At 46.3% G+C, this 23327-nt stretch overlaps 1 protein-coding gene across 3 annotated transcripts in view; it reads left to right on the top strand.

Annotated features, from left to right (window-relative positions):
- Positions 1-4188, top strand: part of PPP1CC (protein phosphatase 1 catalytic subunit gamma) — a 79355-nt gene extending 75167 nt beyond the window's left edge. For all 3 annotated transcript variants that reach the window (XM_033956197.1, XM_033956199.1, XM_033956198.1), the window contains exon 7: positions 1844-4188. In XM_033956197.1, the coding sequence (XP_033812088.1) occupies positions 1844-1933 (90 nt within the window). In that variant the 3' untranslated portion in view covers positions 1934-4188. The remainder of the gene's footprint in view (positions 1-1843) is intronic.
- Positions 4189-23327: the final 19139 nt, after the last annotated feature.

The raw sequence follows: 23327 nt of genomic DNA, 5'->3' as shown, positions 1-23327 counted from the left end.
TCTTGTACAATCCACCTTTATTCCGGGACCAGTGGGTTTTGTGCATCTCTAGCCGCCAGGCACTGTAGAAAACTTCAGAGGCACTTGTTTTAGTGATTTTGGGAGATCTTAAAAGGGGGTTTTGGGTGATTTCCCTGTATGCCTTACTCCTCCCCCACCTCTAAAATCCCCAAATCACTGTTTTCTGGGGATTCTTATTCCTTTCCTGGGCGATTTTATTACAAAATCAGCACCCACGGCAGCTATCTTGGACTTTTCCCAATTTTAATAAAACTATTTTTTATAGTAAGGAGCTTCGTTTTTGCTCCAAACTTCATAGATGGCCTTCCCAGGCTGGGATGGAACAGATTCATGCCTCGTTTGCGGCGGATGGCTGTCGAATTCGCAGCCATATTCTGCATGCGCTGCGTCCCGCAAGAGGGGCTAAGGTTGCATGGATAGTAGCATAGTAGATGACGGCAGATAAAGACCCGAATGGTCCATCTAGTCTGGCCAACCTGATTCAATCTAAAAATTTGTTGGGTTTTTTTTTTCTTCTTCTTAGCTATTTCTGGGCAAGAATCCAACGCTCTTCCCAGTACTGTTCTTAGGTTCCAACTACTGAAGTCGTCCTATATTTAAGTTCTTGTAAACCATGCCGAGCTCTACATCTGTGGAGAAGATGCGGTATATAAACTTAAGGTTTAGTTTAGTTAGTCAAAGCTCACTCCAGTCCATCTACACCCTCCCAGCCGTTGAAGCCCTCCCCAACCTAGGGAAGACCACCTTGAGCCTTCTGCCCCAATTTTCACGAAAATCACATCTGGGGACTCTCAGGAGAGTGCTGGTGGTGTTTCGGTGAAACGCAAGCACGGTTCCAGAGAAAAGCCTCTTACCATGTGAGATTTTTTTTCCCTGAAATGTGTGAGGAAAAAAAAAAGGCTACAACAGGTGGTGATTCTGCCTCCACTGGACCCGAGTCTTTCGCTTTGTTCCCTGGTGGGGACACCGGAGCGGAAACGGGCAATGGCCATGATTGCGTCAGGCACTTTCTCGGTCCCTCTGCTTTCGCAGGGTGGTCCACAGAGATGACGTTTGGCGGAGCTCCACGATCAGGATCCGTATGGGTCCCGAAACCTGGCTGATGGTTGAGCTCCTTAAATATTTGTTTCTTATTTAAATTGTGTTTTCTTACATTCATTGTTCCTCTCAGAGGCTTGTTAATGTTTTTACTACGTTACTGTTCATTGATTGTTTTGAATTCATCTGAGCAGATCAGGCACCTGATTTTGGGGGAGCTCCCTGTACCCCTCCTTCTCCTGTCATCGTCTGTAGGGCTGTCACCAGATTGGTACGGACTGAAGGGGGGCAGCAGAGACTGGAGAAAGAGGAGTTGAAAAACTGTGATTGACATCTAATGCAGTATGTTTGTGAGCATGCATGGATAACCATATGGTTCAGCATACCATCCCTATCTACTGGAAAAGATATAATCAAGGTAAGAACCTAATCTCTTTTTATTCAGTACAGCTCTAATATACATCATTTTATCTATAGTAGAGCAGGTCGTTTTTTGTTGCCAAACCAAGAAGTGGGAGTTCTCATGTGGATCCTGTTATATTGAGTTCCATCAAGCAGGAGGAAGCTTCAGCAGCATGTAGAAATCATTGTGTTGTGGCGTCAGTGTGGTAGTAGTATGATAGGATGTTTCCTGTTGCTTTGATGGGCCCTTCCAGTTGCTAATAATGAACAATATAAGGCAGGTCTCTGCTATTTCTTTTATGCTTAAAGTTATGAACCTGTTTGATTATAAATATGCAGTATTTTATTAAATAATGCGTAACTTTTTTTTTTTGCGCATTAGATTTTGAAACCTGCAGAGAAGAAGAAGCCTAATGCCAGCAGACCTGTAACACCACCAAGGGGCGTGATCACAAAGCAAGCAAAAAAATAAGACAATTTGACATTGCCTGGTTGGACTTGTAATATAGTATATTATCTTCATTTTTTTAAACCTTCCTTTGTGTAATGTGTATTGGTCAGCTTGCCCAAAATAGATTGTGTTTGTGGTTTTATAGTTTTGATTTAATAAATGGCATTTGCTGTTTGTAACAGCAAATTGAGATGGTTTCTCTCCTGCCCATTTTGCCTTTCTCCTTAGAAGAGGTACTTTTATTTTTTCAGTAGTTTATTTTTTTTATTTTTAAAATCAGTTTACCTGATATCAGTGTTACAATTCTACACTCCAAAACAGCTTATCTTCCATTCTTCTGAGCTGTGGTATATTGTTTTATTTTTCTTTTAAGACCTAAAAAGGGTACTGGAGTGCTGGTAAAAGAGTAAAATTTCACTGCTATGATTTTGCATTCTGTTTTACAAACCACTGTGAGCAATTTTAATTTTACTTTAAAAACATAAAGGGATTGCTTTTCTTTTTTAATGTTAAATGTACATGCCTGTTATCACCATAAACTCCCTCCATTTCGCCAGCATTACTGATCTGATGTATATTTAATTAAAGCACATTTTCCCATACTATACTTTAAATGACAAGTAAAGCAATTATTTTAAATGTTGTGTTCTATTTAAGTTACTGTTAATTTAAGGGGCCTTCTTCCACTTCTTCATAGTTCTTGCAATAAAGAATAGAAGAGTAGTTTCAGAGTACAAATATCCGAGGGCCCTTTTAGCCAAGCAACATTAAAACGTAGCCTGCAGTAGTCCCAGTAAGGGTCTTTCTCATATGCTGAGGCCACTTTTAGTGCTTCTGGTAAAATACAAATTTTTCTATTTTTCCAATAATGACCACCTAGTAATTTTCTCATCAGCACACATGAGCCCTTACTGCCACCTATTTTTGTAGGCAGTAACAGCTCATGTGCTAATCGACACGCAGCAGTGCCCATGCACTCACAGATTAACATAGTTACACCCACTCTGTCGACCCCCCACCTCCACCAAATAGTGTATCCATGTGCAAAAACTACCACTCATTAGTACTTACTGCAGTGTAGTAAAATGACACCTTGGTTATTAAAGAAAATTTCATAAGCAGTTTTCATAAAGTGTAAGCTAAAAATGACTCACTGACACAAGGTCCTAATTGTTGCACCAGATTTGTAGATGGGTTATGTTACGATATGGAGCTCAAGTGAGCTCCATCTCATCCAGAAAAACAAAAAAGTGTCAGTAGTCACTTTACCCATCAGTCACTAGGAATTTAGAAAAGCTAGCTTTATATAGCATTTATGAAAATGATAGGCTGGGGGGGATTTAAAATGCTATTTTGGCATTAGATTTTGTGAGTGCTAAAGAAAATGGTTGAAGTCCAAGGATAAAAATACACATTCCACATAATGACACATTATTCCTGGGATGCAGCTTGCAGTTCCTTCAGAGAATTAAATGTTCAGATCATCATGCTATTGTGAATATATTTTAGAGGAGGTGAGAGCACTGCATTGTAAAATCTCTTCCAATTACCTTCTCTTTACAAAAAAATAATAATGGGTATTTTGCAGAGCCTTTTTAAATACTCAATTGTATTTTCTATGCTTCCAGATAAGTTAAGAAGGAGCCAAATATTTTTTTTTCTTTTGGTTATTTAGGTAGTAAGAACAACTGATCAAGTACTGGCATTCTGTAGAGGTGAAATTTTAAAAATTGATGCTTCATATTCAGGAATGTCCTAGTCACAATACAGCCCTGTACAAATTTGTAAAGGGGGGGGGAATAGTCCTTAGGGCTACAGGATATCTATAATATAGCAAATATTTCATTCCTGTGATAAGACCAAGGCTAGTTTTGTATACCCTGAAAACAACTTGTTGCCCTTTAGAATTGGTATTGAAAAGCCCTACCTAAAACCAGTAGTGTTAAATCACATTTTTGGTAGAATTTCATTTTTACTCTGCATTGACCTGGTTAACTAATTGGAACTGTAAGGGTAGATCTGTTGTTTTACTGTAATATCTGCAAAAGATGCCACAGCTGTTAGACTGGAGCATTAATGGGATGATTACAGGAAGAGGTATTTTCTTTCATATACAGCCTAACACATAGGAGGTTGGTGGCACAGCCTTTGAGGAGGCTACAGTAGGAGGAGCCAGGGTAGAGTCTGAGAACATATGTCAAAGAATAAGTGTCATGAAAGTGCAGACTTTAGCTATATTCCAATTAATAAATTCAAGAATAAAATAATTTTTTCTACCTTTGTTATGTGAGCATTTTATTCTTCTATTTGTACTGATTGGTGTCTTTTTTTTCCTGTCTGCAGGATCTCCTGTCCATTTGATATTTCTCCTCTATCCATGTCCACCATCCATCTTCACTTTTACTATCCATCTTGAACAGCATCTCCCCTCTGTTCTTATTTTTTTTCTGTCTTCCTTTCCCCCTAACCCCCCTCCCCATGCTCTTATCCTTCCCTCTGTGATCAACATTGCTTCTGTGTGTCTCTAATCTTATGCTCCCCTACCCCATGTCCAGCATCTATCTGGCTCAATGTCCTTTCCCTTGCTTTCACATTATGCATCCCCACTCTGGGGACAATATTTCTTCCTATTCCCTCAGTCCAGAATTTCTCCCTCCTGGATCCATCTAGCATCTTTCCCCTCTCCTTCAGTTCAAGTTCTTTATTTCCCCCCCCCCTTTCCAACCCAGACAGCACCTCATCCTTTGTCTCCCCTTGGCCCAGCAAAGCAGCAGGTCTCACTTACTCCCAGGGTTCAACATGCCAGTGTCTCCCTGCAGTTCACTGTCATTAAATCACCTGTCAGTACCTGCACTTCATCAACTGAAGCAGGGCTGACTTGGAGCATCATCCTTCTCTGGGACACATCCCACCCTCCTCTGATGTAACTTCTGCAAGGACATGATAGATCCAAGAGAAGGCTGAGGCCCTGAGACAACCCTGCTTCAGTTGAAGTTCAGGTACTGGCAGGCACTTAATGGTGGTAGAAGGACTGTGGCGTGAGACAGAAGCTGGTATCTGGGGGCAGGAGTAGAGAGTGTGGTTTACAGGGGCATATTTAAATTTGGGGAGATCATGCTTGCTGCTGGGGAAGCTTAGCATCCCCAAGTCTATGGCCTAACAAAGCATTTTAGAGATGACAATAGGAAGGTGGGTGGTGGGAAATGCTCATCTGTATAAAAATGGGTGGATTAATTTTATTAGCTTTTTTTATTTTTTACTTTTTTCTGTTAATAATTGCAAGGATTGTGTTTAGTTTATAATGGTATATGGCAGAGGTGGGTAACCTTTACACACAGAGGGCAACACGAATGTCCATATTATCCCAGGACAAGCAGGCAGCATATTCTTGACTGATGGGTGACGGCACCGACGGAGCCCCGGTACGGACAATTTTAGAGTGATTGCACTCTAAGAACTTTTTAGAAAGTTCTAGCTCGGCCGCACCGCGCACGCGCGAGTGCCTTCCCGCCCGACAGAGGCGCGCGGTCCCTCAGTTTCTTAGTTTCCGCGGAGCTAAGAAGACGCGTTTTCAACGGCTGTTGAAATTTTCTCATAACTTGCCTTCCCGCTCGCGTAAACGTTTTGGCTTAAATTGCCTTTTTTCTTTCTTTCCATTTGTAAAAAAAAAAAAAAACTTTCATTTTTATTCTTCAGTTTTCGGTTTTCCCCGGCGGGGCCTTCTGCCACCATCGAAGCCTCGGCCTTCGATTTGGCGGAAGCCGTTTTTACTTTCATGCCCCCTCAACCGGGTTTTAAAAAGTGCCAGCGGTGTGCTAGGCCTATATCTCTCACGGACCCACACAACTGGTGTTTACAGTGTTTGGGTCCTGAGCATCAGGCCTCTTCTTGCACCCGCTGTGCTACTTTAAAAAAACGGACATTGAAAAAATCGCCAAATTCAGCAGCGATTGTTATTCGGTGCCGAGATGTCCGACCCCGTTCCTTCGACTCCGGCTTCGGCACCGATTCAGTCGGCACCCTCGTCTTCGACGCCGCGTGATTCCACACCGGCATCTCAACAGTCAGGTAAGCCGGCTAAGAAGCCTTCCCCGCTGGAACGTCTTCCGGCCTCGAGTGCAGTGAGTCCAATCCTGCCGCCTGTAAGACGCCAGCGGAAGCGCTCCGCCCCTATAGAGGTGAGTCCCTCGACATCGGGCTCCTCATCTCCGGGGCGTCGAGCGGCACCGCAGGTACCGCAGAAGAAAAAAGCGGTACCGGTGCCATCCCTCGATGACCGCATTACGGCCATCCTTCAGGTGCAGCTTAAGGAGCAATTAGAACGACTCCTTCCTGCTATCATGACACCGAACCTTCCGGTGCCAGTCCGCACCGAGCCACCGGTACCGGTTGTGGATCAACCCGTATCGATACCGATTGTGGAACCCGTGTTACCCGCTTCCACTGTCTCGGTACCGCTTCACCTAACCTCATCGGTATCGATGCCAGTCCTTGCACCGGAGCCGAGAGCTCACCATCAATCGGTGCAGACTTCGGCACCGATGCGACCGATAACTTCTCCTGACTCGGTATCGATGAGGTCGGGTAAGTCGGTGCGCAAAACCCGACACATGCAAACGTCGACACCTGAGTCTCGGGACCATTCTTCCCATGTCAGGGACCCTGATCTGTGGGGAGACTCAGAGGAACCCTTTCTTTCTGAAGGCGAATGTTCCTCAGAGGAGGAGGATTCGGCTGTCCCTGACCCATCCTCCAAACAGGCCACTTCCTCTTTCTCTAGTTTTTTGAAAGAGATGTGTGAGTCCTTGTCCATTCCTTTGGAGGCTGAATCCAAAAAGTCTAAAGCTTTTTTGGATGCCCTTGATTTTGATCAGCCTCCAAAGGAATTTTTGAAACTTCCCCTTCATGACATCTTGAGGGAAACTTTCTATAAGAATTTAGAGACTCCTTTGACTGTCCCAGGGGCCCCACGTAAACTGGATTCTCTATATAAGGTAATTCCCATTCCTGGGTTCGACAAACCTCAACTTCCACATGAATCCTTATTTGTCGAATCCACCCTTAAAAAGACTTCAGGAGCCAGTGTATATGCATCTGTCCCTCCTGGCAGAGAAGGAAGGGCCATGGATAAATTTGGTAAGAGGCTCTACCAAAATGCTATGTTAGCAAATAGGGCTAGTAATTATGCTTTTCATTTTTCTTTTTATTTAAAGCATCTCCTTACCACCATGGCTTCTTTCGAAAAATATCTTCCTTCACGAAAGCATCCCGCTTTTCACACATGCTTGTCGTCTCTTCTACAATTACGTAAGTTTATGGTTAGATCCATATATGACACCTTTGAACTTACATCCAGAGCGACAGCAATGTCAGTAGCTATGCGTCGTTTGGCCTGGCTTCGGGTATCCGAGCTTGATGTTAACCATCAAGATCGGTTAGCCAATGCCCCATGCCTAGGGGATGAGCTCTTTGGGGATTCCATGGACTCAACCACACAAAAGCTCTCTGCTCATGAGACGCGCTGGGATACCCTGCTCAAGAATAAAAAGAAGCCTCCTCCGCCAAGACCATACAGGCAGCAATCGGCCTATCAACGCCGCTTCACAGCTCGTCCATTGACTACCACTGCTCAGCAACCTAGGCGTCAGAGGCAACAACAACGTCAGCCTCCCAGACAACAGCAGCAGCAACAAGCTGTAAAACAACCTCCTCAGCAGAAGTCACAGCCCTTTTGACTTCATTCTCCACAGTATAGCCAGTATCCCTATTCCTGCTCTCCTGCCTCAGCCTATAGGAGGTCGACTTTCTCTGTTCCTCAGCCGGTGGGAAGTAATCACATCGGACCAATGGGTCCTCAACATCATCCGCCACGGCTACTCTCTCAACTTTCAGACTCTTCCACCTCAAAGCCTGCCAAAAGAGTCTGCTTTGAACAGTCCTCAATCGGCCCTCCTTATTCAGGAGGTCCAATCCCTCCTCCTTCTGAACGCTATAGAGGAAGTTCCTCTAGATCAAAAGGGGCAGGGATTCTACTCCCGTTACTTTCTAGTTCCCAAAAAGACAGGAGATCTCAGACCTATCCTGGATCTTCGCGATCTCAACATTCATCTGGTAAAAGAAAAATTCAAGATGCTTTCTTTAGCCATCCTTTATCCCCTTCTAAATCAAAACGACTGGCTATGCTCCCTCGATCTCAAAGAGGCTTACACTCACATACCGATCAATGTAACCTCAAGACCATATCTCCGATTCATGATCAATCATTGTCATTACCAGTACAAGGTGCTGCCCTTCGGTCTTGCCTCATCTCCAAGGGTATTCACCAAATGTCTCATTGTGGTAGCGGCATTTCTACGCTCTCACCACCTGCATGTATTTCCTTACCTGGACGATTGGTTGATCAAAGACACTTCCGCTCAAGCAGTCCTTCTGGCCACCAACCAAACCATCCAGTTTCTACAACTTCTGGGATTCGAGATCAATCTACCCAAATCTCATATCATTCCCACTCAGAGACTTCAATTCATTGGAGCGATCCTGGATACACTCCTCATGAGAGCTTTCCTACCATCCAATCGTCTCCAGACTCTTCAGTCTCTCTGTCACCAGGTGCTTCCTCTGCCGTCCATCTCAGCAAGACAAATGATGGTACTCTTGGGGCACATGGCATCCACAGTTCATGTCACACCTCATGCCCGTCTTCACCTGCGCACTCCTCAATGGACCCTTGCTACCCAGTGGTCCCAAGCGTCGGATCCTTGCTCACGACACATATCTGTGACATCATCTCTTCGTCAGTCTCTTCAATGGTGGTTGGTATCCTCAAATCTATCCAGAGGTCTTCTGTTCCATCAGCCTCCTCATCAACTAGTCATCACCACCGACGCATCTCTGTACGCATGGGGAGCTCACTTGAACGAGTTCCAGACTCAAGGTCTTTGGTCAGCCCAGGAAAGGAAGCATCAAATCAATTTCCTGGAACTCAGAGCGATGTTTTACGCCCTCAAGGCCTTCCAACACCTTCTCTTTCCTCAGGTCCTTCTGTTGTGCACAGACAATCAGGTTGCGATGTACTACATCAACAAACAGGGTGGGACAGGCTCTCGCCTTTTATGCCAGGAAGCCCAGAAGATCTGGACTTGGGCCATAGATCACCATCTCTTCCTGAAAGCTATATACATTCAGGGGAAACAGAATTCCTTAGCGGACAAACTCAGCAGAATTCTCCAACCTCACGAGTGGACACTCGATCCCGTGACTCTGCAGTCTATCTTCGATCAATGGGGCACTCCTCAGATAGACCTCTTTGCAGCTCCTCACAATCATCAGCTGCCCCTATTCTGCTCCAGACTTTACTCTCCACACCGTCTAACAGCAGATGCTTTTCTCCTCGACTGGTCGAATCTGTTCCTGTACGCCTTCCCTCCTCTGCCTCTCATGTTGAGAACCTTGTTCAAGCTCAAGAGGGAACGAGCCACCATGATTCTGATTGCTCCGAGGTGGCCCAGGCAACATTGGTTCTCCCTTCTACTTCAACTCAGTTCCAGGGAACCTTTTCTTCTTCCTCTGTTTCCTTCTCTGCTTACCCAACAGCAGGGAACCCTTCTGCATCCCAACCTCCAGTCTCTACACCTGATGGCTTGGTATCTCTCGGGCTGAACTCGACTGATACTCTTTTGTCTCAGCCCGTTCGTTCCATTCTGGATGCCTCCAGGAAACCAGCCACTCTACAATGTTACCATCAAAAGTGGATGAGATTTTCTTCCTGGTGTCTTCTTCATCATCTTGATCCCACTTCCCTAGCAGTGGAGACGTTGTTGGATTATCTTCTTTCTTTGTCTGACTCTGGCCTGAAGTCCTCTTCCATCAGGGTCCACCTCAGTGCCATTGCAGCTTTTCATGAGCCAGTCCATGGAAAACTTCTTTCAGCTCATCCCCTGGTGTCCAGGTTCATGCGTGGGCTTTTCAATGTGAAACCACCTCTTAAAGCCCCTCCGGTTATCTGGGATCTCAATGTGGTCCTTTCAGCTTTAATGAAACCTCCATTTGAACCTTTAGGTACTTCTCCTTTCAAATTTCTCACTTGGAAAGTACTTTTCCTTATTGCTCTTACCTCTGCCAGGAGAGTCAGTGAGCTTCATGCACTGGTTGCAGATCCACCTTTTACGGTTTTTCACCATGACAAGGTGGTTCTGCGTACACATCCAAAGTTTCTCCCTAAGGTTGTTTCTGAATTTCATCTCAACCAATCCATTGTTCTACCGGTTTTCTTTCCAAAACCTCATTCTCATTCTGGGGAACAAGCTCTGCATACTTTGGATTGTAAAAGGGCTCTTGCTTACTATCTGGAGCGTACGAAACCCCACAGATCAGTTCCCCAGCTTTTTCTGTCCTTTGATCCGAATAAATTGGGACGTCCTGTTTCTAAACGTACGTTGTCTAATTGGCTAGCAGCGTGCATTTCATTCTGTTATGCTCAGACCGGACTGACACTGGAAGGTTCTGTCACGGCCCATAGAGTCAGAGCAATGGCAGCATCTGTAGCTTTCCTCCGTTCCACTCCTATTGAGGAAATCTGCAAAGCTGCTACTTGGTCCTCAGTTCACACTTTTACATCTCATTATTGTCTGGATGCATTCTCCAGAAGGGATGGTCACTTCGGCCAATCTGTTTTACAAAATTTGTTTTCTTAATGGCCAACCTTCCCTCCATCCCTCTTTTTGTTAGCTTAGAGGTCACCCATCAGTCAAGAATATGCTGCCTGCTTGTCCTGGGATAAAGCACAGTTACTTACCGTAACAGGTGTTATCCAGGGACAGCAGGCAGATATTCTTGCGTCCCACCCACCTCCCCGGGTTGGCTTCTTAGCTGGCTTATACTAACTGAGGGACCGCGCGCCTCTGTCGGGCGGGAAGGCACTCGCGCGTGCGCGGTGCGGCCGAGCTAGAACTTTCTAAAAAGTTCTTAGAGTGCAATCACTCTAAAATTGTCCGTACCGGGGCTCCGTCGGTGCCGTCACCCATCAGTCAAGAATATCTGCCTGCTGTCCCTGGATAACACCTGTTACGGTAAGTAACTGTGCTTTATCCTTAGTGGGCCACAACATTACATAATATCACAACCTTAAATGCACAGAACTACATAGACCTCTGATAAGTAAAAATTTAACTAAAACCAATGGAAATAAAAGTGCAGTCTGAAAATATTTGTGAAATATAGTATTTAAAATCACAAAAAATCTCTGGTTAATGATTTCTGTGTACCGTATTTTTCACTCCATAAGATGCATCTGACCATAAGACGCACCCTAGATTTAGAGAAGGAAAACAAGGGAAATAAAACATTCTGAACCAAATTCTCCCTGTCAGGCTCTGCAATCTGTCCCCCCTCTGGTGGTCTAGTAGTAGGACAGGGCAGACTGGGACAGGTCACAGGGCAGGCAGTCTTAGTAGCATGCAGGCCAGCCTGCTGCCAAGCAGGCAGGCAGGGCCCCCCCCCCCCCCTTTATCTCAATTCCTCCCGCGGTCCAGCGCTGTAGGGCAGGAGCTTTCAGCCTCCTGCTCTTTCCTCCAGTTGACTCCTGTGGCATAGGACAAGGCTAGAAGCAAAACGCTTGCACCTGCCTTCTGCACCACTTTGACTCTGACGCTGCATCAGAGTCAAAGCAGTGCAGAAGGTAGGTGCGAGCAGGAGTCAGCTGGAGGAAAGGGCAGGAGGGAGTCAGCCGGAGGAAGGGCCCTGAAGAGACATGTTGCTGCTTCCCCGGCTCTTTCCCAGTCCCGAAGTTGACGGGAGTCCTCATGTTTCAAGCAGGGCAGTGGCAGTATTTATCCTCTGCACTGTCAGAGGTCCTTCTCCCTTTTCTGCAGCTGAAAACTTTTTTTTGTCTGCTGTGGTGGTTTTATGCTGCCTTCCCCACCATTGCCGAAATCAGAGAGCTGAAGATACATGCTTCAGCAACTCTTCTGTGCCGGCGTGGAGCGGTGCTGAGGGTAAGCTTGTAAATAGTGGTTTCTATATAGAGGGAGTCAGCCGGAGGAAAGGGCAGGAGGCTGAAAGCTCCTGCCCTACAGCACTGGACTGCCGAAGGAATTAGGGGCGGGGGGTGGGCGGGCGGGTGTTCGCTCTATAAGACGCACCCTTATTTCCAACCAATTTTTTGGGGGGAAAAAATTGCATCTTATAGAGCGAAAAATATGGTATATGTTCCATAGTCTCACAGGCCCCATAAAATTAAATGGTGGGCTGCAGCTGTCTCACTCTTGGTCTGTGGCATTCACACCAGAAGTAATAGTGCTTTTATTGACATTATACATAACATAAGAACATAAGAAGTTGCCTCCACTGGGTCAGACCGAGGTCCATCTCGCCCAGCGGTCCGCTCCCGCGGCGGCCCATCAGGTCTGCGACCTGTGAAGTGGTTTCTGACCACTTTTATAACCTACCTCAAGTTCTATCTGTACCCCTCTATCCCTTTATCCTCCAGGAACCTATCCAAACCCTTCTTGAACCCCTGTACAGAGTTCTGGCCTATCACTTCCTCCAGAAGCGCGTTCCATGTGTCTACCACCCTCTGCATAAAAAAGAATTTTCTAGCATTTGTTCTAAACCTGTCCCCTTTCAATTTCTCTGAGTGACCCCTAGTGCTTGTGGCTCCCCTCAGTTTGAAGAATCTGTCCTTATTTACTCTCTCTATGCCCTTAAGGATTTTGAAGGTTTCTATCATGTCCCCTCTAAGTCTCCTCTTCTCCAGGGAGAACAGCCCCAGCATTTTTAACCTGTCAGCGTATGGAAAATTTTCCATACCTTTTATCAGCTTAGTCGCCCTCCTCTGCACTCCCTCGAGTACCGCCATGTCCTTCTTGAGGTATGGCGACCAGTATTGAACACAGTACTCCAGGTGCGGGCGCACCATTGCGCGATACAGCGGCATGATGACTTCCTTCGTCCGGGTTGTGATACCCTTTTTGATGATGCCCAGCATTCTGTTTGCTTTCTTTGAGGCTGTCGCACATTGCGCCTATGGTTTCAGTGATGAGTCGACCATCACCCCCAAGTCCCTTTCCAGGTTACTCACCCCTAGCAGTGTTCCCCCCATTTTGTAGTTGAACATCGGGTTCTTTTTCCCTACATGCATGACCTTGCATTTCTCCACTTTAAAACTCATTTGCCACTTTTTTGCCCAGTCTTCCAGTCTCGTTAGGTCCTTTTGTAGGTCTTCACAGTCTTCCGTGTTTCTAACCCTGCTGCAGAGTTTGGTGTCATCAGCAAATTTGATAACCTCACATTTTGTCCCCGTTTCCAGATCGTTAATAAATATATTGAATAGTAGAGGTCCCAGCACCGACCCCTGCGGAACTCCGCTCGTGACCCATTGCCAATCTGAGTATTGGCCCTTGACTCCAACCCTCTGTTTCCTGCCCTATACTAAAAGATGTTTAAGCTAGAAGACAGGACATTGTTTATAATTACACAGGCCAAACAAAACAAATTTCTTGGGGCCTTGGGTTTTTTTGTTTTTGTATCAATAAATTTTTATTGAAATAAAACCAACATCAAAGCAGTAAAGGCAGGACCATCATACAATAAACAAAGACAACTCACAAGGTCCAATCCACTATACAAAGCCCAGCACATACATCCAACATGGGTCAGCACTGCACAAGTAAAGAAACAATATTGCACACAGTACCCCTCAGAACTCCTCCAGCCCCCCCTTCTCCCTATGGACATCCAGAGATCCCACCAATCTCCCCACCCATAAATATACTATCCACACACCCTTCCATCCCTAAACCAACCCAAAAATCCACTAACAGTCAGCCCTTAAGTTTTCCAAAAAGCAAAGCCCAATTGCGTTGATGTACATCAAAATAACCATGTTGTTTAGCTATTACACATTCCATATGAAGTAAGTGACCCACCCAGTCCCTCCATTCCCCTTCAGATGGTACCGTTCCCTTTTCCAATAAGAAGCTAGCAAACATTTGGCTGCAGACAACCCTATGTGCAATAATTTTCTGCACCACCATACAGTTCTCAAATTTGTAAGTCCCAATAAACAAGTCTGAGGTGTGAGTTGTACCATCTCCCCCAACCAGTCAGTCAAGTATCTAGTAATCATAGCCCAATATGGTCCAACCCTAGCACAAGTCCACCATACATGGAAAAAGGTACCCCCCACATCTCCAACAAACATCAGGTACAGTAGGAAACATAACATGGAGATAGTCAGGGGTATAATACCAGCGAGATACAATCTTGTATGCATGTTCCTGAACCAACACACACAGACGCTTTTCGGATTTCAGAACAAATTATGCCCCATTGTCCCTCGGTCAGGGGAGACCCTAGATCTGCTTCCCACTTACTCCTAAATGACTAAATGGGTTTAGTCCAGCCCCGAAGAAAAGAATACAAAACGAAAATGGGACGGGATACCCTACCCAACAATAACCAAAAATTCTCCAGATGTTCCCTAGACCCCTGGGAATCCGCCAACCACCCCTGGGCCTGTATATAATGGCGAAGTTGTAAATATTGGAAAAAATCCCAAGGTGGCAAAAAATATCGCATCTGCATGGCCCTGGAGTACATCCCAAAATACCCGAATACCCAGCTTCTCCCACCTAGCAAATACCCCTGAAGTACTACCCAAATACAAAGGTGGGTTCTCTGCGTATAGCAGCCAAAGTCGATGTCTCCACCCCCCATCCCCACTGCCTCCTCATTTTACCCCACAATACGATAAGGTGATTAAGAAAGGGATTCTCCATCCCCCGCAACCTAGCCCCTGTAGACAAGGATCCCCACATCCAGTCCCGCAAAGGCTGCTGCCCAACCCAAAATTGCTCCATCTGCAGCCCCCAGATTATTCCCCTCAAAAGACCAATCCAAAATAAATCTAAGTTGAGCTGCCTGGTAATATCAGAGAAGATTCGTTACAACTCTCCCACCATGTTCTCTAGGGGCACACATAACTTGTTTTGTTAACCTAGTGTAGGGACGCCCCTGTGGCGAATTATGAATTATTCCCATTCCTCTCCCTTCTTGCCATACAGCCCTTCTAAGTAAAGGAAAATGCTAGCATCTTGTCACATATTAACCTGACACGTTTACCCTTATCCCTTATATGGGCAGCAATCAGACTCTGCCTACGTGCAGGCCCTGAGCTTAAGACTAATTAAGATAGCTTAAGGAGTATGCATTATAACCTTTGGACTGTCACATGCTTATCTTATTTGAGCAGTCCTTATTAGGAAAGGACATCAGCTGACAGGCCTTGAGGACGTGCAAAAACTCAGGCTCTGTCCACGTGTTGATCAGGCCCTTGTCTAAGTGCTGAGTTGGAGGATGATCATGAGGCAAAAGCACGAGGTAAAGGGAGGGTGATCATGATGCATAAGCATGTACCTATCTTTGTATCCACCAATGTAAAACCATGTACCTTTGTACCCACCAATCATGAGATGTGTAAATGAGGGAGTTACTATGATGTCATTAGCTTAGAAGCATAATAAAAAGGGACTCTGAGCTAGCCCCTGCCAGCGCCTCCTTCCTGACTCTTAAGACTGCGTGTGTGTGTTTCCGTTGTGGGCCATTCCTACAACCGAGAAGCCTTACGTCCCAAATAAACTGAAAAAATGTTCTTGCAATCCCACCAATATCCCCTGGGGAATTGGAATAGGAAGTGTTTGAAATAAAAATAGCCTGGGGAGAATATTCATTTTCAACATTGCTATACGGCCCCACCATGACAACCACAACCCACTCCACTACTGGAGATCCCTGTACGCCAACAAAGGGCCATAATTAGCCGGATAAAGTTGTGCCAAATCCCTGGTAATCTGAATCCCCAAATACCAAAGTTTTGCCCCGCCAAATGAAAAGGAAAGCCATGTTGAATCCTTCTTTCTACCCCTTCTTCCACATTAACACCCATCAACTCCATCTTATCCATGTTAAACTTGAACCCTACCAAACCCCCATAAAGATGAAAAATATCCAAAAGAGTGGGAAGTGTATCCTCCGGATCTCTAATATACAAAATATAACAACAAAATGTCATCAGCAAATAATGCAATGCAATGGTCGAGTCACCACCTGGACCCCCTGCAAACCAGGATGTGATCGAATCGCAGCCGCTAAAGGTTCGATGGATAATTCAAAGAGCATAGGGGACAACGGACACCCCTGCCGAGTCCCCCTTCCAATTAAAAAAAAATCTTTGTATGACCCATTAATCTTAATACTAGCCCTCAGCTCAATGTGCAGCGGCGGCAAAGAAAGCAAACAGGATGTTGGGCATGATAAAAAAGGGAATCACGAGTAGATCGGCGAATGTCATAATGCCGTTTTACAGAGCAATGGTCAGGACTGTATCCAACACTGATCTCCCTACCTAATGAAGGATATAACCCTGCTGGAAAGGGTGCAAAGGCGAACCACGAAGCTAGTAAAAGGCATGGAGAATTTGAGCTACAAAGAACGCCTTGGAAAACTGGGATTGTTCACCCTTGAGAAGAGAAAACTACGAGAGGATATGATAGAAACTTTTAAAATACTAAAAGGATTTGATAAAACAGAGCAAGAAACATCGTTATTCACATTGTCGAATGTGATTCGGACAAGAGGTCATGGACTGAAACTTGAGGGGCAACAGGCCCAGAACAAATGTCAGGAAGTTCTGTTTCACACAGCGAGTGGTGGACGCTTGGAATGCTCTCCAGAGGAGATTGTGATGGAGATCATTCTAGGATTTAAGGGCAAGTTGGATGCACACCTTCTTACAAATCACATTGAGGGATACAAGTAAACAAGGTCTTCATCAGGGAACACCTACGTAGCCCCCGCGTGTGCAGGTCGCCAGACTAGATGGACCTATGGTCTGATCCGGTGAAGGCATTTCTTATGTTCTTATGTATATAAGGCTATAACCCATTGACAAAAGGATGGATGCTTTCTCCGCGTCAATTGCCAACACTGCCATCCCCCCCTGAAGGCACTGGGCCTCCCACATCACATGCAAGATATGTCACACATTATCACGTACCTGGCACCTAGGTACAAACCCCGCTTGATCTACATGGACAAGCTGTGACAGGACGCGAGCCGACCGCAGGGCCAACACCTTCGCAATGATCTTAACATCCACATTTAAAAGTGAAATAGGTCTATAGGCCCCGCAACTGGTCACATCCCTCCCCAGCTTGGGCAGGACAGTTATTCCTGCATCCTCCATTTATCCCAGAAAAGTGTTGCCTTCCCAAACCCCATTTGTTACCCGAACCAACAGAGCACCAAGGATATCCTGAAACTTTTTATAAAACAGGCTAGTATACCCATCCAACCCAGGCGCCTTTCCAGGCTTCAAGCCTTGAATCACCCCCAGCACTTCGGATTCCGAGACTGGTTCATCCAATCTTTCTTGCTCCATCTGGGACAGCTGTGGTAATGGCAAACCATCCAAAAAAGCTCCAAGAGTCCCCCAAGGGCTGAGTGCCCACCTTATACAGATCACCATAATAAGCCAAAAAGCAGGCCTGTATCTCAGAATCTGTACGATAAACCCTTCCTCCACTCCCCTTAATTTCCTGGATCATAGTTACAGATCTGCGCTTGCAAAGGAATCTAGCCAGTTGAGCCCCAGATTTATTTCCATATTCAAAAAGACTCTGCTTCAATCGAGCTCTCATAAAAAGCCACATCTTCCAACTGGAACTTCTGTAATTCCTATTGTAAAGCCCTCAGTTGATATACTACCCCAGGATCTAAAGTATCCTTATGCTGTAAGTCCAGACGCACTAACTCTTTCCGCAAATACAGGGTCCGCTCATCTCTGTTCCTCTTTTTACTTCCCCCCCCCCCAATTTAATCAAAAAACCCCTCATGACAGCCTTCAGGGCATCCCAGAGGATCCCGTCACTCACATCCCCCATATTATTCCCTTCAAAAAAAAGTGATAGAAAATGGAACCTCCTCAATCACCTTAGGATCCCCCAGTAAAGATTCATTAAGTCTCCAAAAAGTAAGCCCCCTTAGGCTTACCAAACCCCTTCCAAGACACCCACACCGGAGCGTGATCAGAGATCTGGATAGCCTCAATTTCTGCCTGCCCCAGCTCCCCCCACAAATTCCTATGGACCCAAATTCCATCTAAATGCGTATAACTATGGGTAGCATGAGAATAAAAAGTATAATTCCACTGTATAGCATGGGTAGTTCAACAATCAAAAAGATTCAATTTAAACATTAAATCCAAAAAGGCTTTCCTATGTGTCTTATTATAGCCATTACCACCCTGCCCCCTTAGAATGATCCAAATGGTTATTGGGCGTGACATTAAAGTCCCCCACCAAAAAGCTACCCCCCTCACAAACTTTAAAAGAGGCATAACCAGAGATTTGTAATAAGCAGCCTGTTGTGAATTGGGACCATAGATATTTACATTAGTAAAATACTTCCCCTGATAAGAGCCCGATATAGCCAAACACCGACCCTCCTTGTCCCAGTATTCCTCATCTATTCCCAGAACTACTTCTCTATGTATCAGAATCGCCAGCCCCCCCTTTTTTATGTCCCCCTCCCGCTTGGTGTGTAAGTACCCGGTCAAACCCAGGATGTCTCAACAAATGAGAATCCCTTCCCCTCAAATGGGTCTCTTGTAACAATGTGACATCCCATTGCAGACGCAGGACTTCTTCAATACAATGCTACGCTTCCCTGGGTTATTAAGGCCATTCACGTTCCAAGACCCCCAGCAGAGTTAGCATCAGTGGATCCCCCTGTCCCCCAGGGACCACCCCCTCCTCCCCCCAAGCCAATACTGGTTGCATTCTTCCATGACCAGTCATACTGGTAGGAAATGAGCTTCCACCACGAATGCTCCCAAGACTCATTCATACTCATTCACCCAACACATATCCAGCAAACTCTCACCATCCCCCTCTCCACTTTCACACAAATCCAATTCACCATCCCAGCTAAAAAGACAGAGAAAAAATGCTACAGTCCAGTCCAGCAATCAACCTGCAGGAACCACAACAAGAATCCAACTTAGTAGCCCAGATCCCAATCCATTCAAAAGATGGTAGAGGTTGATGGCCCTTGCTCTGGTTCCAGGATTTTATGACACCCCAATTCTTTCAACACCTTCCACGCCTCCTTCACAGTTTACACTTTCTTAGATTTCCCGTTGATGGTAAGCCAAATACCAAAAGGATACAACCAGCGATACCGGTGTCCCTCAGTCTTCAGCAAACGTGTCACCTCACGGAAAGCTTGTCACTTGAGCGTGGTTCAGGCCAAATCTTGGAATATGCCCACCCGGATTCCTTTCCAGCACCATTCCAGAGACCCCCTCGCTTTTGCCAAAATGCGCTTTTTAGTACCATAGTCTCCAAAACAGGCAATTATGTCCGGCACATTAGCTCCTCTAGGGGATCCCAAACTGTGATGCGCTATTTGAACATAAAGCTGTTCTCTGTCTGCCGCATCGTCCATCCCCAATAAAGAGCCACATATGTCACACACCACTGCCTCACAAGCGTGATATTCCTCCGATTCAGGAATCCCCTTAAACCGGATATTGCACCTCCTGGATCTATTCTCTAAATCCTCCACATGTGCTTGTAACTCTTTAAGGAGAGAGTCCGTGAAAACTCACAGACAGTTTTTGTTCGGCCACCTAATCTAAACTAAACCTTGGGTTTGTATATCGCACCATCTCCATAGTCGTGGAGCTCAGCACGGTTTACAGGAATTGTAATGAGAAAGGAACTCCAAGGAAAGGGCTAGATGAAGATCGGAGGAATGAAGAATGTTAGAGGGCTAGGATGTTAGAAGGGGAGGGAGTGTTAGGTTTTTGAGAAAAGCCAGGTTTCCGCCGCCATCTTGGCCACCTGATCCTCGGAGGCCACTACGCAGGTGCCCAACTCCCGCACCTCTGCCTTAATCTCCGCCATCGCCGATTTGACATCCTGGCATACCCCCATCTCCTGCTTGAGCTCTTGAATCCAAGGGGGCACTACCGATGTAGAGGCCAAGGCTCCATCCCCCACAGCTCCCGCCAGCCTTTGTCCTCCGACCCCAATGAGGTAGCCACCATCTGTTTTCCCTTATCTGCCGGAGGAGGCCCAGGCGCTGGTTTTGATTTTTTCCCTGTCTTAGTCAGAAAACAGAACTTGTCCAACTTTTTCTGTGTGGCCATCTTCAGGTGCCCATACACCACCAAGCAAGCTCTCTCACTTCCTGCGCAGGTAATGAGTTTAATAGTTTATTGAGCAGCTACAACGGAGCACTCAAATTAAGTTGTCATCTCGGGCTGTGTTGTCACTTCCTCCGGGGCCTTGGGTTTTGACCTATTCCTGGAATTATTTGGGGCACTGATTCAAAAATTGCATTAGATAGATTGCATCAGCTCTAGTTTTATATATGGTTATGGGATAGTAGAGCCAAACATGAACATTGTGCAAAACAAAAGATTGGCCTCTGAAGGAATATATGGTGGTTGGAAGACAAAATGTAATCAATGAACCTTTGGTAGCATGAGCGAGAATTGTACTGCCACCACTACATATAAAGCTAGGCCTGATGAAACAATTTGTAAAGGTTGAAAAGACAGTTTGTGCATTGAATACATGGAGGGACATAATCAAAAGAAACGTCTTAAGTTCGATTTGGATGTATGGCGCTAGACGGCCAAAGTCTGCAGTGGAAAAATGTCCATTCTTGAAAAATATGTCTATAATTTTTTTTTTTTTTTTTTTAAATAGTCTATCTGGACATCCAGGCCATTGATTGTCCAGACTGCCAGTACATCTATCTTTGTACCACATTTTTGACCAAAAATTCATCTATGTCCCAAATGCCCAGAAGACCATTTGGATGTGGGAAGGGCCAGCATTGTGATGGAATGGCCATCCAGACATGGCAACAGAGCCATGGGGCACCTTACAGGGCACTGCTGTGAACTTCACAAATAGGGTGCCACAACCATCTCACCAGAACTCCCTTATAGATTATGGTGTGCCCCCCAAAACCCACTATATTCACCTGTCTACAACCCCAATAGCCCTTCAAGTTTTCAAGTTTATTAGATGACTTGATTAACCGCTTAAACAAATTTCTAAGCGGTGTACACTTAAAATTTACATATGTTAGGGAACAAAACAGTCCATACAATTAATAAATAAAATTATTATGATAAAAAAGCACAGTTACTTACCGTAACAGGTGTTATCCAGGGACAGCAGGCAGATATTCTTTACGCATGGGTGACGTCACCGACGGAGCCCACGGTACGGACCTTTTTACTAGAAAGTTCTAGTTGGCCGCACCGCGCGTGCGCGAGTGCCTTCCCGCCCGACGGAGGAGTGCGTGGTCCCCAGTTAGTATAAGCCAGCTAAGAAGCCAACCCGGGGAGGAGGGTGGGACGTAAGAATATCTGCCTGCTGTCCCTGGATAACACCTGTTACGGTAAGTAACTGTGCTTTATCCCAGGACAAGCAGGCAGCATATTCTTTACGCATGGGTGACCTCCAAGCTAAAAAAGAGGGAGGAGGGATGGTTGGCCATTAGGAAAATAAATTCTGAAGTACAGATTGGCCGAAGTGCCCATCCCGTCTGGAGAAAGCATCCAGACAGTAGTGAGTAGTGAATGTGTGAACTGAGGACCAGGTGGCCGCCTTGCAGATTTCCTCAATGGGTGTGGAACGGAGGAAAGCAACAGAAGCGGCCATAGCTCTTACCCTGTGGGCCGTGACAGCACCGTCTAGTGACAGACCGGCCCGAGCGTAACAGAACGCGATGCAAGCTGCAAGCCAGTTGGATAGCGTCCGTTTAGAGACCGGTCGACCCAAACGATTCGGGTCGAAGGTCAGGAAGAGCTGAGGGGACAAGCGGTGAGCCCTTGTACGATCGAGATAGTAAGCCAGGGCACGCTTGCAGTCAAGACTGTGCAATGCCTGTTCTCCGGGATGTGAATGGGGTTTCGGGAAGAACACAGGCAAGACAATGGACTGGTTGAGGTGAAAGGCTGAGACCACTTTTGGAAGGAACTTTGGATGGGTGCGCAGAACCACCTTGTCATGGTGAAAAATAGTGAACGGTGGATCGGCAACCAGTGCATGAAGCTCACTAACCCTCCTGGCAGAGGTGATGGCAATGAGGAAAAGAACCTTCCATGTCAGAAATTTGAGCGAAGTTGTGGCAAGTGGCTCAAAGGGAGGTTTCATGAGGGCAGACAAAACCACATTCAGGTCCCAGACGACCGGAGGAGGCTTCAGAGGTGGTTTGATGTTGAAGAGGCCCCTCATGAATCGGGAAACCAGAGGGTGAGCCGTGAGAGGTTTTCCTAGGACAGGCTAATGAAATGCCGTGATGGCACTGAGATGGACTCTGATTGAGGTAGACTTGAGGCCTGCGTTGGACAGGGAGAGCAAGTAGTCCAGAACAGGTTCCACCGCTAAGGAGGTGGGGTTGTGGTGATGACGGAGGCACCAAGAGGAGAACCTGGTCCACTTCTGATGGTAACATTGGAGGGTGGCCGGTTTCCTGGAGGCGTCCAAAATGAGACGGACAGGCTGAGACAGATTTCCAGAAGAGGTCAGCCCGAGAGAAACCAAGCTGTCAGGTGGAGGGAAGACAGATTGGGATGTAGTAGAGACTGATGTTGCTGTGTAAGCAGAGTAGGAAACACAGGTAGAGGAATGGGCTCCCTGGAGCTGAGTTGAAGTAGAAGGGAGAACCAGTGTTGACGAGGCCACCGGGGAGCTATGAGGATCATGGTGGCTCCGTCCCTGCGGAGTTTGGATAAAGTCCGCAACATCAGAGGTAGAGGAGGAAAGGCATAGAGGAACCGATCCGTCCAGTCGAGAAGGAATGCATCCGGGGCCAGACGATGAGGAGAGAAGAGTCTGGAGCAGAACTGGGGCAGCTGATGGTTGTGAGGAGCTGCGAATAGGTCCATCTGCGGAGTGCCCCAGCGAGCAAAGATGGAGTGGAGCGTGGGAGGATCCAAAGTCCACTCGTGAGGTTGAAGGATGCGGCTGAGATTGTCGGCCAGGGAGTTCTGTTCGCCCTGGATGTAGACCGCCTTGAGGAAGAGACTGCGGGCCGTGGCCCAGGTCCAAATGCGAAGAGCCTCCTGACAAAGGAGGCGAGATCCGGTGCCGCCCTGTTTGTTGATGTAGTACATGGCAACTTGGTTGTCCGTGCACAGGAGCAGAACCTGAGGGCAAAGAAGGTGCTGGAAGGCCTTGAGAGCATAGAACATAGCTCGGAGTTCCAGGAAATTGATGTGATATCGACGCTCCTGTGGGGTCCAAAGACCTTGGGTGCGTAGGTCTCCCAGGTGAGCTCCCCATGCATAAGGGGAGGCATCCGTGGTGATGATCATGGAATGCGGGGGCAGATG

The sequence above is a fragment of the Geotrypetes seraphini genome, chromosome 8 (genome assembly GCF_902459505.1).
Source record: "Geotrypetes seraphini chromosome 8, aGeoSer1.1, whole genome shotgun sequence".
Lineage (NCBI taxonomy): Eukaryota > Metazoa > Chordata > Amphibia > Gymnophiona > Dermophiidae > Geotrypetes > Geotrypetes seraphini.
The sequence above is the reverse complement of the archived record's forward strand: the minus strand, read 5'-3'. Positions and strand labels throughout refer to the sequence as shown.